This window comes from Aspergillus costaricaensis, assembly GCF_003184835.1.
Source record: "Aspergillus costaricaensis CBS 115574 unplaced genomic scaffold BO79scaffold_32, whole genome shotgun sequence".
In the NCBI taxonomy this organism is placed as follows: domain Eukaryota; kingdom Fungi; phylum Ascomycota; class Eurotiomycetes; order Eurotiales; family Aspergillaceae; genus Aspergillus; species Aspergillus costaricensis.
The window spans coordinates 324,334-341,317 of NW_020291832.1; the positions used below are offsets into that span (position 1 = coordinate 324,334).

A 16,984-nucleotide genomic window follows, 5' to 3' on the forward strand; every position below is an offset into this window, starting at 1 on the left:
AGTACCCACAATCCAATTTCTGCTGGCGTCGAGCGACAGACATCCTGGAGAACGGCGGAGGGGATCGGTGCCTACCTTTTCTGGAGTATTTTCCCTCTGATGAAATTCAGCTCTCATCTCTCTCACCGGGATGTCTTTTCTTTTGCCTGTGTTCCACACCCGGTGTGCAAGCCATTTGAGAAAGGAATAACCAACGATTCTTCAGGAGATTGAAGGGAATCTGTGCCACGCCACCATGACACACGATTAAAAGCCGAAAGGCATAAGTTTCTTGCAGGGGCAAAAGTCAAATAACAGCACATCAGCAGATAGTTATCTGTTTGACGTGGCACGTTCACTCCTCACTTGCCCTGTCTGTCTGTTGGGTTTCGAATTCTTCGCGGGCACGTTTGGCCAGGATGAGAAAAGGAGCACGTATAGTTCGTCTCTCTTCCTCAGTGGCAGGGGATCCTATGAACTCTGTAAGAAGAAGTTTCGTTCCAGACCTACATAGTGTCTATCACCTACCACTTTCACTTCTGCGACTAGCAGAGTCTTCGAGCCCCAAAGCATACAGCATCTCCGCACCTTCTGCTGTCTCGGGAGCTCGAGCATCATTCAATATTGCTCCCTCAGCTGCCGGGGACGGAGCAGCGGTAGCTTCAGGCGTTGGTGCTGGTGCTGGTGCTTGACAACGTTGGCGATTTCCCCGGCGGCCTCGTCGGTTTCTCCTCCCCCTCCCTCTATGCTGTTCTTCCTCCCTCCTTCTACTAGTATATATCCATCTTCTGGCACGATTCCTCCCTCTAGTCATTGCCATCCATCCCCCTAGTCTCGCCACTCTCTGTTCATGATCATCAGTCGCCTGGGCCATCAACTCAGTCACATTAACGGGTGAGAAATGCGTCCTGCCTTGGACCCGATGGGTTCGGCGTCCACCAGTTTCGATGGTGCATGCACGACATTCTCGCCATCCACATGATCGACACTGCGACATGGCATTCTGCATGTTGAAGAGGTCGCATCTGTCGCAAACGTCTTCGTAGGCTTCTATGTATCGGAACTCGGTGTGGACTTCTGCGGCTGGGCTCGCCTCTGCGGCGGTGTCGTTTGGAGGATTCGCGGACTGGGGATCCATGGCGATACGAGTAATGATACTAGATGTCTCACGTGTGTTACTAGTTGTAATGGTCGAAGTGTAATTGAGGTACAATTTGTAGATAAATCTCCGAAGTATATATACTTCTTCTCTGCCTTCTAGAAGACTTGTCCTGGAATGAAAAATGTGGGGACGCGCAGCTGTTGCGCAGGGAAATGCCGACGTGATAGAGTTGTACTTTGGGGAGTTTGAGGGTTATGCACAACATGCTCGTTGGGGCTTATAGTCTATTTATCATAATTGAAGGGAAATGAAGATTAGGCTTATTAGGCTTGGAGGGATATTCCAACACCTACAATGTCTCATGAACTGGGAAAAAACCACACAGCCCCTGCCAACCATTTGGGATTTGAACATTGTCTTTCAACTCTAACGGAACTTACAGTTGTTCCACTACTTCATCAATACAGTAACCAGTACTACTAACAACCATTCATTTAGTAGAGAAGTTGCAGCGGGCAGGACGCCCCTTCCAGTTACAGACCAGACGAATAATCATTATCTGTATATCTCTTACGTGAACATACTTAGATCATTACAATGAACATAATCTGCTTCGCATACGTTTGCTTTTTCTACATCTGCTTATAGATAATCCTACATCCTATAGACCCGTTCGCTCCAGTACAGAGCAAACATGGTAGCATGTCGATGCTCTGCCGCCGAACGTGGCTACCAGAACCGTGCGCGTGGCCAACATGGCCGCGCATGATTTTCATACACCACCTGCTCCAGCACCACCCGCTCCACCTGCAGCTAGAACGGCTGCGGCACCACTACAACTTGACAGCACCTGGTCGGAGGCCTTGGTCCGCACAATCAAGCGCTGTAGTCGGCTACAACAGGACCTCCATAACATCGCAGTCCGCATGTCGCGCGTGTCTCGTGACTATGAGATTTTAGCAAGAGAGGTGCATCGGCCACAACTACTCATACTCTTAAAAAAGGTCTGTATACATGCACTGGCTCAGCACGCGGATAATCCGGATGGTGTCGCTGCGGTTCGCCTGGCCATACATACCGCGATCGCTCAACGCAACGCCCACCAGAATACAAACACGAACCAGAATGCCAACGCGCAGAATACCAACACAAACCAGGATGCCAACGCGCAGAATACTAACATCAACCCGAATACTAACGCCCGCCCGGACCAGGCGCAGTAACAGCGTCGGGACATCGCCTTCTGAGAAAGGAGTATTCTACAGCGGGCAAAACACCCCTTCCGGTTACAGACCAGACAAACAATCATTATCTGTATATCTCTTACATAAACACACTTAGATCATTACAATGAACACAATCTGCTTCACATACATTTGCTTCTTCTGCATCTGCTTATAGATAATCCTACATCTTATAGACCCGTTCGCTCCAGTACGGAGCAGAAGTGACCGGCAGGTAGATCTAAGACTCCAGTAACCCTGGACACATACGCCAGGTTACAAGAAAGACACTCGGGGGAAATGAATTGAAGTAGTGAGCTTAGTAAGAGAGAGAATTCGCTATAGTTAGCAAAAAGGGAGTATATACAGACCAAGCATGATATCAAATCTCTCTACTGTCTAAATGGGAACTTCCCCCAAGGAAAATCCCGAACCATCATCACTATAATTCCTCTACGGAAACTGCCACATATAACAACTTTACACTTGTAGCAGTCACATACTTATTAGTTAAAGCTCCTTCTACATTACTTCTCCTGTTATTGAAGTAAATGCCATACATATCTGCCTAAGGCATCCATATAGAGGGAGGTAAAATGATTGATGGCAAATACCCTTTACCGCTTAACTGACCGCCAGAAGCGGCAGAACCTAGCGAACCTCGATCGAAAAATCTCGGATTTAGCGGGTTTTGGAAACATACAGTTCCCAAATACTCACCTGAAATTCTGTTGAAATCCCGGTGCGGTGTGGCAGGATTCTGGTGGCCTTAGTTCTGAGAGTGAAGGCAGATTTGTATACCGCTTTATACCGCCGTAGTGGGTCCTGGGTTTCCATGACTCGGGCGCTAAACCATATCCGGTACCCATGTCTGTATCTGCCCATCCCTCCCGTTAACTCTACATCAACTTCTATACTATCCAACCCATTTGAGTCTGACGACACAACAACCAATTATCCTCCTACATCAGCAATACAGGTTCCGACCCCGCAACTAATCGTCCAGGCACACTTTAGTCCTTTTCTCACAGTAGACAAGATGGCCGAGGGGTAAGGCACCGCTATCCAGGGTCATTTGACTGCGGTCCCGAAAGGGGATACCGCTCTTGTCCTGCTTGTGGCTGATTTCAACAAGCCATTCTCTCTCTCTTTTTTTTTTTTTTTTTCTTTAATTGACTTCCATGGGGGACATTGCTATATTTAGTGGGGTAAATACTATAAGAGGGATAAGGTAGGCATATAAGAAGAGAAAAAAAAAGATATTTACTACATCTCGCATCTATAATCATTTTATGCATTTCTTCATTGACATCCGAATACCATGCAACTAGTCATCAGAAAATACTAACATCTAATAATCAGTTCGTCACATTTATCTATTTGTGGGCTGTAATCGTCCGTTAGCTATTCGTTTCTTTTCTCAGGAGAAATAAAAATGGTGGACTCACCAATACCCTCCTCAGCCTGAGGCTCAATGCCAACCACCTCCGCGGCGGGCTTGGTATCATGTGCAGTCTTGTCCTCCTTCATGAAGGGGAAGGCCAGAACCTCCTTGATGCTGTAGTTGTCCGTCAAGAACATGACCAGGCGGTCGATACCCATACCCCAACCACCAGTGGGCGGCAGGCCGTACTCCAAGCTGGTACAGAAGTTCTCGTCGATGATCTGCGCCTCGTCGTCACCCTGGTCCTTCTGGCGGGCCTGCTCCTCGAAACGCAGGCGCTGGTCGAACGGATCGTTCAACTCGGTGTAGGCGTTGACAATCTCCTTCTTGCAGACGAAAGCCTCGAAACGCTCGCACAGACCGACGTTCTTGCGGTGGTACTTGGCCAGAGGAGACATCATCTGGGGGTGGCCGGTGATGAAGGTGGGGTTGACGCAAGTCTCCTCGATGAACTCACCAACCAGCTTGTCGAGCATGCGAGCGTTGGTCATCGGGGGAGAGCACTCAACACCGGTCTTCTTAAGCACACGCTTGAGGAACTCGCCGGTCTCGGCGGTGTGGAGCTGGTCACCCGGAGGGAACTTCTCGCCAGTAGCCTCCTCAAGAGCGGGGATCATCTCCACGCGGCGCCAGGGGGCCTTCCAGTTGACGTTGTAGGTCTCGCCAGACTGAGTGTGGAAGGTGGTCTCGTAGCCACCGGTGATGTGCTTCACGAGACCGGAAACCAGCTCCTCGGTCAGGTTCATGACATCGTAAACATCGGCATAAGCCCAGTAGAACTCGCAAGTGGTGAATTCGGGGTTGTGGGTGAGGTCGATACCCTCGTTACGGAACTGACGACCAAGCTCGTACACACGCTCGAGACCACCGACGATCAGCATCTTCAGGTACAGCTCGGGAGCAACACGCATGAACAGGTTCATGTCGAGGTCGTTGTGGTGAGTAACGAAGGGCTTGGCGGTGGCACCACCAGCAATGGCGTTCATCATGGGAGTCTCAACCTCGACGAAGTCGCGGTTATCGAAGAAGTTGCGGACGTAGCGCACGATCTTTGAACGGGTGACGAAGACGTTACGGGACCTGTCGTTCATGATCAAGTCCAGGTAGCGCTGGCGGAAGCGCTGCTCCTTGTCCTGCAGACCGAAGTGCTCGGACGGGATGGCGTGCAAGCAAGGAGAAAGAAGGACCACCTCCGTAGCGAAGATGGACAGCTCGCCGTCGGCACGGTTCTTGGGGCTGGTACGACCGGGGAAACCGACGATACCGACGATGTCACCACGGCGGAGGTGCTCGTGCTGAGCCTCGAAAGGCACGTCGCCAGTGGCGTGCTGAGCCTGAGCGACGACCTGGACCTTGACGCCCTCGGCGCGGATATCGTAGAAGATCAGCTTGGCGCCGGAAGCACGCTTGGTGTAGATACGACCGGCGATGCGGACAGCGACCTCAGGCTTCTGCTCGCCCTTGGCGAGACCCTCATAATCAGTGAGGTACTTGCGCAGATCGTCGGTGACCTGGAACTTGTGGGGGTAGGGGTCGGGGTTCTTGGTCTCGCGCAGCTTGTTGATTCTCTTGCTGCGGATCTCGAAGTATTGCTGTACAGAAATGAGCGGGGATGTTAGCAGAGATGCGACAATGAATCCCCCGACACCACACAAAGAAGCGCCCCCCAGCTACGAATGGGCAAAAAATGACTCACGTTGGGGGTGAGGTTGGCCTCCTCATCCTCGGCGGAGGTCTTCTTCTCGGCCTTGGGAGGAGCAGCGGCCTCCTTCTCCTTCTTCTTGGCCTCCTTCTCACGGTTCTTCTGGCGTCTCTTCAACTCGGACTTGGAGACCTTTTCGCCGGTCACCTCATCGAGGAGGAGGTTGGCCATGGAGGCCTCGGCCTCCTTAACAGCGTTGTTATCAGCCATGGTGATGGACGGGGGTAATTGCTCAGTCTCAATCACCGTGGGAACAAGACGATGAGAAGGGAAAGAAAGGTAAGTGGAGGGATCGATCGATGACACACAAGATGGTGGGCTGAAGTCGGAGGGAGCGAGAATTTTGGGCGGGAGTCGCCGCCCGCGATCCTCATTGGGCACCGCGAGGGGCAGCTTCCCCCCCGCCCAGCCAGTCCTTAAGTAATCGTCTGTTCTTTGGACTCGGCCTCCTGTTTATCATCATTGCGGAAATCTAGCAAAAAGTACCGAGTTTCCCCATTATTTTGCATTCTAGAGCTGTTAATCTTTCTATCTGACATCTCTCCTTTACCATTGGGTACACGCTGCCATACACCATTCGAGTCTATCGCAAGCAGGGTTTAGGGCTTAGGGCATCAAAGTGGGGTTCCATACCCCGCCTCGATGCTTGCGGTCAATCCCTCCATCATCCATCACTATTCCAGCTTCAACTGCATCTTTTTCCAGCATACCCACTCACTTAGTCCAGTTACCATCCTAATACATTTGATCACCAAAGTAGATTCTGTTGTAACCACGCACTGCGGACAGGAAAATGCTCACAACACCTCGTCAAGCTGCAATCAAGTAGTCCAATCGTCGGGAGGCTGGGATTTAATCCTCACATTCTCGAATTGGTCTTCCTGATCATCCTCTTTCCTCGCTAGCTTTAGCCACTCCTGGGCTTTATCGATTCGCTCCTTTTCTCTGAGAAGGAATTGCCGGCGTCTCTGGCGGTCGGGGTCCTCCTCCATCAGCTCTAGGCAACGTTCCAGTGCTGAAGGCAAGAAAATATCTTAGTATATAACTCCTGATAGAATGAGTGAAACGTACCGTTTTCATCGAAGATACAAAGCTCTCTTTCGATCTCCTTGATGAGATCGTCACGGCATTTTGCGAACAATTTAGTGTGTACGCTCTGGCATATTGAATCAACGAACCGCGAACTCGCCAAGTCGTAGTACCCGCGACTCGTCTGGCCAGGGCAGTTAGTTTATAGTCGAGGCTTTGGCATGGGATCAACTTACCGCCATCATGGTCAGCTCCTGCGAGAACTGGTCGCGCCCCAGCTCGGCATCTGTAAGCTTTCGAAGCTCAGCTTCCCGTCGGGCGTCTCCTCTAGGGTACTTTCCCTGAGCATCAAGGTAGGACCCAGCACGAGCAAAACGCCGCCTCTCCGCAAGAAAGCTGTAAGCAGACTTGATTGACTGGTCCAATGCCGAAAGTGCCATGGTAAATGGTTTGTTATACTCAATGCTGAAGCTTTCCTGCGCATGCTCGAAATGAGCAGCTCGTAGCTTATACAAAAAGCTCTCAATGATTCGCTTGAGTTCTCGATAGAGACCCGTCTGATGATATTGCAGAAAGACTTCATTTAGCTGCCTGTGCAGCATCTCCCGGACAAGGCGATAGGTGGCAACCAGGAACACTGACAGGGGGTCGTACCAGTGCTTCACGCTCATCTGGTTCATGATCTCAATGGCTTTCGGGTCCGTCTGATCCGGCAGTCCAGCTCGATACGAATCCTCGTTTATTTCGCGAATCATCTCCCATGTAAACGTCAGGGCCGGAGCGTTGAACTTGGCGAAATGGTCTGTCCAGTACAATCCATTTCTGATCCCGGTTGTAGCTGGATTTGGCTGTTGTCTCGCTTCTGGTACGCTTGAGATATTTCCAGGCTCCCCTGGTGACTTGCGTTTGACTGGCTGCGGGACCGTTGTCATCTCACAGTCTGAATCGCTCCCCTCTGCATCGCGGTCCGTCGGGCCAGGGAACTTATCACTTGGAGAGAGCATTCTCACAGTGGGCCGAGTCGTAATCAGGGCTCGTTTGAAATCCATGGCAATATGCGACCATAACTTCGGCATGCGGTAAGTTGCTGACCCACCATCAATATGAGCGCGAATTTGCTCCTTCAGCTGGTTTAACTTTCCACAAATAATATATGGAACATTCGCAGAGGGCGGGTCTGGGAGAGTCCGGAGCTCATCCTCAATTCTCTCTGCTTTGGCATTAATCTTCTCAATAAAGTCCGGTAGACATCCTTGAATCTGCTCAAGAAGCAGAGAGGAGAGTGTCGCCTGTAAATTTCGGGTCCCAAACTTGTCTCGATAAAGAGCCAGATCAGTGGCCCAGGGCTCTCCCGCAAAAAAGGCTTCTTCCTCTTCCCGAGCGACGGAGTGCTCGACCGCGGGGTCGGGGTTGTTACGAACAACAAAGTAACCGTGGCCAAGCGAGAACTTGTCTCCTTCGAGTATTTCGATCCATTGAGCATAAGATTCTCCTGTCTGAATGCGATCGGGCTTGGTCAGAACACCCATTGCCCTTGCGTTTGCTCCAGAGGTGGTTTGTACGATCCTTGCAGCGCTTGAATTTGTGGCATCATTCGTCATCGGCAACGTCAGTAAAACTATACAGTGCTTCTGCAAAATGTAATGCTTGACAAGGTTCTCGACCAGATGAACAAGATAGCGTTCTTCTTCCTGCTCAGCTTGGCTGATAACACCGGGCAAGTCATAGAATGATAAGTTAGGAAAACCCGGCGCAGCAATGTCCAAGCGCACGACGTTGGGTGAGAATTTCACTTGACAATAATCAGGATCTGTTTCACTGTTTTGCCCGGGCAAATATTCGCTGGAAGGTCTGCCTGGGTTCAAAATGGCGAGCTGCGCCCATCTAATCACTTCGACGAGGTCGAGCTTGTCTGTCAGTGTTGTGAAAAGCTCGTCTTCTTGTTGTTCTTGCTCCAGCCAAGGCCCGAGGGACTGAGACTTCTTCGAAATCTTACCGATCTTCTTAGAGGCATCATACATGTACTTCCGCGACAAGAAGACCTTGCAAGTCCAGGGCTGGTCAGGCTCCCCCTCACAGAGATTGATCTCCATTGGACATCTGGTGCATGTTCCCGCGCTTCGTGGCACCTTGATCTCGCTCATTCCCTCGATCAAAGAGCTTTTACCGGCACTCTGGTCACCAATGACGCAGATTTTTGGTAACACAATCATCTTGTCCTCAATTCCGATGTGGCGTAGGTCCTGGATTTTCCGGACAAGCTCCTTCATGTCGCTGGCAATCAGATCTATGGAGTCCACATCGAGGGCTTCGGGAGGAGCCATCTTGCTAGCCTGGGAGACAGCTAAGAAGGTGTAAGTGATGGTTGAAAGTTAAATCGGTCAGTAGGACTCACTGGGAGGTATACTTTCTCGTTCAGCCGTCTGGTTGCTGAATGGGGTCCGTCGTATCTCCAGGGTGAGTAATGACATAAACCGTCCGTAGGAGCCTAGGAGATTAGAGACTTGATGGGATCGAAAGAGCGTGAGTGAAGTGAGAAACAGAGAGTTACAATGAGACGAGAAGAATCTCAGACTAATGGAGAAAACTGTGCTATTGAAAGCCTGGCTGTGTGATAGAAGTACAGAAGTTTTGAACAGACAAAGTTTAGTTGAGAAGAAAGAAGAGATTTGACGTTGGGAGGGGAGTGTTATGAAGCACTTCTTTTCCAGTGAATGGTAGGGGGCAAAGCAGGTTTTGAGTCCAAGCGAGAACTAGAGATGCAGGCCATGATCAATTTACCAACAGAAATATAGAGTGAATGGATGTGTAAACACGGCAAAAATAGAGTGAGATCTATAGAAAGATTGTGCCAGAGAGGTCAATTTAACATCTGCAGGAACCCTGACAGCAGCATGAAACGAAGCCAAATCGGGAAAATTTGCTGTGTTGTCGGACATGATTGGAGGACTGGGTTAGTATCGAGAAGCAGCCACTGTTTGAAAAAAGTATGTGATGATGTCGGAGCTGCAAGTGAGTTGATCTATCCTTTTTCAATGAATTACGCTCCCAACCCAGTAAGCTATAAGTAATATGATAGTACTCCGTACACCGTAGTACCAAAGGTGAGGAAGTAAGTAGATAGATGGAGAGAGATCATGGTCCCGAGAAAAGTGGAAACCCCAGGCTGAAAGCGGTGGAGAGGAGTCAGCCAGTCAGGTGCCGCCAGCCAACCAATGGCACCTGAATCCATCAATTCAGTCCCGTGTCACTCTCTCAGGCTCTCTCTTTCTCCTGACCTGTTCCGGAGAGCGCTAAGACTTAAGGAGAGCTGGCGGTGGGCCTGGACAACAACTTACTGCTCGCTCCCCCTCGGCCTTGTCCTGCGTCTTTTCCCCTCGTTCCTTTTCCCAAAATCTTTACGGATTCTAATCTATCAATTTGTCTGTGCTCGAGATTTGGCCTCAGTTTTCATTCCTGAACACCAACCCCCACTTATATACCCCCCACCTTTCCAATGCTTCAAGTTCCAGTGCGGGAGCACACCAACGTGGCCTCCACCAAGGCTGTGATCTTGGTATGTGACGCTAGTGACTTCTGCCTCCTGTATCAATCTTGCTGACGGAATTTTGCCTTACTTAGGTCGGAGGTCCGTCTAGAGGAACGCGCTTCAGGCCTCTGTCCCTTGACATGCCCAAGGTTGGTTGCCCCTCTCTGCCTTAGCTATCCCGCAATTCATGAACCCCTCCGCACCAACCCTCGATTCCGTCACCCGCAAGCTTTGTCGCCGCTACTCACAACTTGGATTCCTTGTTAGCCCCTCTTTGAAGTCGCCGGTCATCCTATAATCCACCATTGCCTGAAAGCTCTCGCCAAGATCCCCGATATTCGTGAGGTCATCCTCGTCGGCTACTACGATGAAACTGTCTTCCGCGACTTCATTAAGGACTCCGCCAAGGAGTTCCCTCAGTTCAAGATGCAATACTTGCGTGAATATACGGCTCTGGGCACCGCTGGCGGTCTCTACCATTTCCGCGATGCCATCCTGAAGGGCAAGCCCGAGCGCATCTTCGTCCTCAACGCTGACGTCTGCTGCTCCTTCCCCCTTGGCGAGATGCTCAAGCTGTTCGAGGAGAAGGATGCGGAGGCCGTCATCCTCGGAACAAGAGTCAACAACGATGCCGCCACCAACTTCGGTTGCATTGTTTCCGATTCCCATACCAGACGGGTTCTGCACTACGTTGAGAAGCCTGAGTCGCACATCTCCAACCTCATCAACTGCGGTGTCTACCTCTTCGCCACCGAGTGCATTTTCCCCTCCATCCGCAGTGCTATCAAGCGCCGTACCACCCGCCCTCGCCTGCTGTCATACCCTTCGTCCGAGAACTTGGAGTCCTCTTTCATCGCAGCGGAGGACGAGGCAGAGAAGAGCGAAGTCCTTCGTCTGGAACAGGATATCCTCTCCGATCTGGCCGACAGCAACCGTTTCTTCGTCCACGAGACGAAAGATTTCTGGCGCCAGATCAAGACGGCCGGTTCCGCCGTCCCCGCCAACGCCCTTTACCTCCAGAAGGCCTTCCAGGCCGGATCTGACGAACTGACCCCTCCTTCCGCTGCCATCGTGCCCCCAGTCTACATCCACCCCTCCGCAACAGTGGACCCGACAGCGAAGTTGGGCCCCAACGTTTCCATTGGACCCCGTGTGGTCGTGGGCGCAGGCGCTCGTATCAAGGACTCGATCGTGTTGGAAGACGCCGAAATCAAGCACGATGCATGCGTGATGCATTCGATCATCGGCTGGAGCAGCCGCGTTGGTGCCTGGGCCCGTGTTGAGGGTACCCCGATCCCCACGGGCAGCCACTCGACCAGCATTGTCAAGCACGGCATCAAGGTCCAAAGCATCACTATCCTGGGCAAGGAGTGTGCCGTGGGTGACGAGGTACGGGTACAGAACTGTGTGTGCCTGCCGTTTAAAGAATTGAAGCGCGTATGTAACCCCATCCATCCACATCATCTCGAAACATGAGGCTAACAATATTCCCAGGACGTCGCCAACGAGGTTATCATGTAAAAGGAACATGTGACGTTTTTGGATGTGACATGCATATTATGTGATATCTGTTCTCTTTCCCTCTATCCTTGGTCCCTTTGACCATTCTGGCTAGGCCCTTGTTGGCGGTCGGATTGCCGAAACTACGTGCTTAGATCTAGCTCCAACCTAGAAACGGACCATGAATGAATTAATCATGTGTCCGTGGACATCTCCCAAATAATATGCTAATATCTGTTCATAGCTGGATTATCGGCCAAGTACTTGCTATAAGGCATTCAGGTATCTAATGCTAAGCTATCCAAGTCATATAACAACCAGAACAAATGGCATTATCGCTGAAGACAAATAAAAGAAGAGTAAAAAATTCCTGCATTACGCCCGCCAGCATATGAGCCTATTCAGAAGTCAAGGAACTATACCCATTTTACAATGCAAGATCGTAACACATCAGTTCAGTTTGAAGGGCATGAAAAAGCCAAGATAAGCTGACTTGGCTCTCACGCAGAGACAACACGCAGATGATCGTCCCAACAGGGTCGCGTGACCGTTCTGCATTCGTGGAACGCGTACACCCAACCCCTACACAACCATTCACCGATACGCAGCCGGATCATAACTCGTCTGCTCCGTTGGCTGACTATAACCCGCAGTACCCCCGTAAGCACTAAACCTCACCCTTGGCTTCCGACGTCCCTGCACCGGAGCCGCATCGGAGTACTCCTCCGCCTCATCGGCATGGTGCTGCTCCAACGAGCCAGCCCCATACGCAGGAGGGGGCGGCATACGCTGGCTGGGATGGTACAACGGCTCCGGGGCGTGCTGGTACAGGGGTTCTTGTTGGGGGTGATTGGCGTAATAGGGGTGGTCGGCCTCATCGGGCGGGTAGGGACCAACGCCGCCGGACATGATGCTGCTGTCGCGGTTGTGCATCTTGTAGTCGTTGAGAGCGGTGCTGCTGGCCATGGGGTCGTACTGGCCCAGGCGGGTTTGGCGGCGGTAGACGATGACGTCCAGAGTGGCGGCGGCGATGTGGGATGTCGCAGCGACGATGGTGAAGGTGAAGAGGGCCTTGTAGATCCTGCAGACGCTGATGCCGGTCGAAGTGCCCCAGTAGGTTGCGTTGCAGGTCGTTAGGATGGTGTGGGACATGCTCCAGCTTAGGAGGCCGAGGGCGATGAGCCAGAGGACAAGGACGATGCTGTTGGTGACGAGGTTGAGGCGCGGAGAGAGGCCATAGCAGCAGTGGGTTAGGGTGGTGAGGATATAGTTTAGGAGGGAGAAGACGGTGGCTATGAGGAGCTGATGAGTTGAGATGGGGTGTTAGTGAAGTGTATAGCATAGATGGTGGGTAATGTGGTTGCCTTACGATTAGGAAAGCCCACGGGAGCTTGTAGTTGTTGCTATGCAGTTGGTTGATGAATACGGCCAAGATAATGCCCACAATGAAGGTGGAAATCAGGCCGAACAAGCGAATGGTATGGAATGGAATCGGGGGGTATTGGGATGGCTTGACTGATGCTCTGGACCGCATGTTGGCGATGCGCTGGGGATGAAGCTTATCCCAATCGCGGCGGGTGTGGGTGTGGGGTGGAATGAGATCGAGAATCCAAGTCGTCGATAAGCAATTAAGATGTCGATCCGCTGCGATATGATTGCAGCGCGATAGATGTTGAGATATTCTCATGTACCAAATGGATGGAGGAAGGAAGAGAAACAGAAAGTGAGGGAAAATGAGAGATGACAACAAACAGGAGAAAAGTCAAAAGGCAAACGGACGAGAGTTGCCATGCAAAGAGCAAAGCCTCGCTGTGGTGGACGATCGCGACTCCACTGCGGGTGTTGCTAAAGAAAGAAGCGGTTCGGGGGAGGATGACGCCGCTGCTGATGAATCTGCCCCGGTAACTGTGCGTGGCTCGCGGTTGGCGTCTCACCTGTGGGCCAGTGTGAAGTTTAACTTGTTCTCCAGCCTCCCCCAGGCCACCCGTTAATCTAACGTGATAGTGATGCTGATGCTGATGCTGATGCTCCTTTAAAAGATTGTTAGCCTGGTATGAGTTCATTTTGGTGTGGTTGTGGAGGACAGTTGACACGTGCCTGACATCTGCCCAATTGGTCCATGGATCCACCCAGGAACCCAGTGGGCATCTTCACTACTACTATTACTACTTACTACACCATGTTATCTATGAATACACCATGCGTGATCTTGAATTCACTTGTTCATGAAAGCAGGATGCTAGAGCTTTATAGATGCAAGATGTTTTGTTTTTTAACTCATTGATGAATCACTTAGTATGTTTCTTGGTTACTAGTTGGGGATAACAATACTAATGAGAAGCTCTCCACATCAAGCTACCAACAGTAGCTCCCAAATTTATTGAAAGAACTGTTGATGCTCTAATCTAGCTGTTTCGTGTCATTCTTTTTAGGTACTCCCCCACAATACACACCTGCGGGATGCCGCCACTTCACAGCATCGTGGATACAGCATTCGTATCGATCTGAAGTATTCTGCAATGATTGTTTCTATGCATACGGTGTTAAGTCAACTCCATTCTGTCTTGTCAAACCTTAGACATATTGAGCAACATCAGAACACTAAGACACGTTTCGCTTCCACAGTGAGAAGACGTGTCGCAATCTAGGGCGAGCCAATGGAGGCAGTCCCTACACTAAACTTGCTCAACTGCTAGCCATCCGAGTATGCTGTCTGGCATTTGCGGAGATTTTCTGGGGCGATTGTCAAGGTGGAAGTGGATTTGACGCTCTGGTATACTCGAGGCTTTCCTCAAGTTCAAGGGCGATTCTTTTCAGTCCAGAGTGACAGAGACGGTCTAGAGCTCGCCTTTGAAACTGACGGTCTTCTACATTCTTACTCAAACCCCCGTCTGTCGCTGTTATATACTCGAGACGGTCCTTTTGGGCGAAATATATACTACTAGATCATGAGGTTCAAGCACGCATCAAACAGCGCAGGGAATACAATCTTGGCCCTGTCTTGTGACACATTCGTGGCATCCTCTCTCAACCGTCCGATTTCGATTGGTCCACTGTACTATTGGGGTATGAGGAAGTTACATTGTATGCCGGCTATATCATCATGCAATCATTAGGCGCTTTGCGCGGATCTGGCATTGGGAAGCAAAGAAACAATAAGACGGGCTTTATAGCAGCTGCAGGTGAAGTGGAGGGTGCATGTGATGATCTCATCTGGCACCCAGAATGGTCCGTGCACCGGTAGTGCCATGCTTGACCGCCTGTTCGCCGGTCGGCGCCAACCGATGCAGTAAACATGTCCTTACTTTCTATAATTCACTCTTCGTCTCCTCGTCTTCAGAACATTACCCTCACAAGCATGGAGTGTCTTCGTTAACCTCAACCATCCTGGGTCTATCCCATCAACACCAATCATCTCTAACTCTTAATCGGCTTCTCGTGATAGACAGACGAAGATGCCGCCGCCCCGCCGCAAGAAGCCCCTTTCGCTAAGGATTCGACAATGGATTCATCGGCTTCGCACATGGCGCTCGCCATTAAACCTACGCGGCAGCCTGACAAGACTACGGGCATTTGAGAGACACCCGGTCTGGGCTCTGGTACGCCTTTTTATTCCGTTTCCTTCGTGGAAATTCCCCGTGTCCGACGTTATGCCGGCGGCGGAAATGATCGGAAACGAAGAATTGCTTCTTCTTCGCCACGACAATATGATCGACCTGGAGAGCATACCGATTTGGCGCGTTCGCGATACCCCCTTGAGATGTTTGTATAGAATGTACGAAGCTATGGCATCTGGTGTATACGAGGTTTTAGGCACCGAAACTGAATACTTTTGGTATCAGAAGGGGTGGTCATTACAGTCGATCAGCGACCCCAGGGACGAAGATCCCGTGCGCTATGCCATCATCGCATGTCTCGTTGAGGAACTTGTCGTTGCGTTTAATTGGCGTCTAAGTCTAGGAATGCGTCGGAACCGCAAGCACATCATCCGAAAGACGGAAGACGACCCGTGGCCCCCGTATACACCGCTGATAGGTCCTGCATGGACGGGCTCTGTTCCGGCGCTCTCGGCCAGCGACTTGGACGGATTACCCGGACGTTACATATTGGAAGGAAAACTCGTCTTAGAGGACGGCGGATTGAATAAAATCTTCGCGCGCCGCAACATCATTACGAATGTTGGCTGGCTTTATACGATCTGAACCGCAAGCCCTACGCTACCACGTTTTTTGTCTCGAAAGTAAGGGGACCATCCGCTTCACCATCTGGCGGTGTGCACGTAACTCCTTGCCAAGTACAGTCGAGAGTTCATAGCGAGCCCATTGCGCAACCCGACTGTCGGCGACAGCCTTTCAAACTACATGGACCTGAATCATGCCGCACTTGGAGCAATTACTCAACTCCCACCTGCAAGGGACTGAGATGGCTTCAAAGAAACACATCCTCGCCATAGGTTGCCTTGTAAGCAGCAGCCACACAGTTCATGGTCTCGACGTCTGGCATGACGTCAAAGCCATTCTTGTTCAGTGTGCGACAGTACTCCTTATCCAGCTTACCCCCCTTCCTCTCTTTCATGAACTTGAGCATTGCAACGGCATCGGCCAGATCAAGCTCCGCTTTGCGCCCCCTCTCCGCACAGTAGATGCGGCGCAACTTCCGCTCCAGCGCCCATTCCACAGGTGCTGCAAATACGAGCAGGGTGCCACTGGCCCAGAGGACAATATTTTGCTTGATGGCGTCCTCCATCAGGATCTTCCGCGTCTTCTCTGTAACGAACACTCCCACATCTTCGTTGGCCCAGTCCTCCATGTAGTGAGCCTCATTGGCGACTTCCCGGATGGACTTTTGCAACGGAACCTTGATATCCTCATCGTTGGCCCACTCCGGGTCAAGCAGGAAGTCCATGTCCGTAGTTGTCTTTCTGTTCTTCAGGTACATTACAGAGAAAAAGCCCCCTGCCACGATCATCCGGATGGGAGCGAAGGCCATGATCATGGGATCTGTGCCGAGTTTGGCATCCAACAGTCTCAACGCTAGAAGCGCGTTATGGATTAGAAACGATCGTTAGCCCCTGAGGTAGCACCGCGAAGAACTTACCTTTATGAAAGTCCTCCATGTCCAAATACACCTTGCGCTTTGTCATGATTGCGCGCAGAACGGTACTAGGACCGTTTTCTGTGGACTTGGGAGGGCAGCCGTGGTGCAATGCATGAACGGGGGAATGTTTGTGTTTGTCCTTTGACGGAGAACCTTGGGCGGGTTGGGGGGTCCCGCACCGAGATTCTGGGGTCAAAGCTGGAGGAGGGAGGGGGGGGGATCTCTTCCCTTTTTAAAATAAAAAATACTGGAACTGGCACACGGGCCGGGTTGCTTATGTCAGGTTCGTCAGGGTTGAAGTGAAGCTGGGCTTGAATGGCATTCACGATGTTGCCCTATCTCTCGCCAGGTCCCATATTGGGCTGTCTCCTGCATTTGC

At 51.1% G+C, this 16,984-nt stretch overlaps 8 protein-coding genes across 8 annotated transcripts; 3 read left to right on the forward strand and 5 right to left on the reverse strand.

Moving 5' to 3' along the window:
- Nucleotides 1-334: 334 nt before the first annotated feature.
- Nucleotides 335-1,117, reverse strand: BO79DRAFT_258416 (uncharacterized protein; the record flags this gene model as incomplete). The annotated part of the gene is made up of 2 exons (XM_025686301.1): nt 335-450; nt 508-1,117. The coding sequence occupies 2 exons, from the start codon at nt 1,115-1,117 to the stop codon at nt 335-337; spliced, it is 726 nt and encodes a 241-aa protein (XP_025536251.1).
- A 719-nt stretch (nt 1,118-1,836) lies between these two features.
- On the forward strand, nt 1,837-2,304 carry BO79DRAFT_258417 (uncharacterized protein; the record flags this gene model as incomplete). Its single annotated transcript, XM_025686302.1, has 1 exon — nt 1,837-2,304. The coding sequence occupies one exon, from the start codon at nt 1,837-1,839 to the stop codon at nt 2,302-2,304; it is 468 nt and encodes a 155-aa protein (XP_025536252.1).
- Nucleotides 2,305-3,576: 1,272 nt separating this feature from the next.
- Nucleotides 3,577-5,752, reverse strand: BO79DRAFT_179477 (lysine--tRNA ligase KRS1). Its single transcript, XM_025680038.1, has 3 exons — nt 5,445-5,752; nt 3,753-5,340; nt 3,577-3,691 (listed from the first exon to the last, which is right to left on the reverse strand). The coding sequence occupies exons 1-3, from the start codon at nt 5,658-5,660 to the stop codon at nt 3,681-3,683; spliced, it is 1,815 nt and encodes a 604-aa protein (XP_025536253.1). The 5' UTR covers nt 5,661-5,752; the 3' UTR covers nt 3,577-3,680.
- A 519-nt stretch (nt 5,753-6,271) lies between these two features.
- Nucleotides 6,272-8,803, reverse strand: BO79DRAFT_156107 (putative dynamin GTPase; the record flags this gene model as incomplete). The annotated part of the gene is made up of 3 exons (XM_025678806.1): nt 6,272-6,465; nt 6,522-6,663; nt 6,716-8,803. 3 exons carry the CDS (start codon nt 8,801-8,803, stop codon nt 6,272-6,274), a joined length of 2,424 nt encoding a protein of 807 aa, XP_025536254.1.
- A 1,003-nt stretch (nt 8,804-9,806) lies between these two features.
- On the forward strand, nt 9,807-11,758 carry BO79DRAFT_201209 (mannose-1-phosphate guanylyltransferase). Its single transcript, XM_025681551.1, has 4 exons — nt 9,807-10,035; nt 10,101-10,157; nt 10,276-11,445; nt 11,503-11,758. The coding sequence occupies exons 1-4, from the start codon at nt 9,976-9,978 to the stop codon at nt 11,527-11,529; spliced, it is 1,314 nt and encodes a 437-aa protein (XP_025536255.1). The 5' UTR covers nt 9,807-9,975; the 3' UTR covers nt 11,530-11,758.
- Nucleotides 11,759-13,295, reverse strand: BO79DRAFT_210898 (uncharacterized protein). The gene is made up of 2 exons (XM_025682908.1): nt 12,878-13,295; nt 11,759-12,810 (listed from the first exon to the last, which is right to left on the reverse strand). Exons 1-2 carry the CDS (start codon nt 13,040-13,042, stop codon nt 12,103-12,105), a joined length of 873 nt encoding a protein of 290 aa, XP_025536256.1. The 5' UTR covers nt 13,043-13,295; the 3' UTR covers nt 11,759-12,102.
- A 1,539-nt stretch (nt 13,296-14,834) lies between these two features.
- BO79DRAFT_47706 (DNA-binding protein) lies at nt 14,835-15,796 on the forward strand. The gene has a single exon (XM_025689306.1). The coding sequence runs from the start codon at nt 14,964-14,966 to the stop codon at nt 15,708-15,710; it is 747 nt and encodes a 248-aa protein (XP_025536257.1). The 5' UTR covers nt 14,835-14,963; the 3' UTR covers nt 15,711-15,796.
- On the reverse strand, nt 15,696-16,795 carry BO79DRAFT_210899 (uncharacterized protein). Its single transcript, XM_025682909.1, has 2 exons — nt 16,606-16,795; nt 15,696-16,541 (listed from the first exon to the last, which is right to left on the reverse strand). The coding sequence occupies exons 1-2, from the start codon at nt 16,649-16,651 to the stop codon at nt 15,937-15,939; spliced, it is 651 nt and encodes a 216-aa protein (XP_025536258.1). The 5' UTR covers nt 16,652-16,795; the 3' UTR covers nt 15,696-15,936.
- Nucleotides 16,796-16,984: the final 189 nt, after the last annotated feature.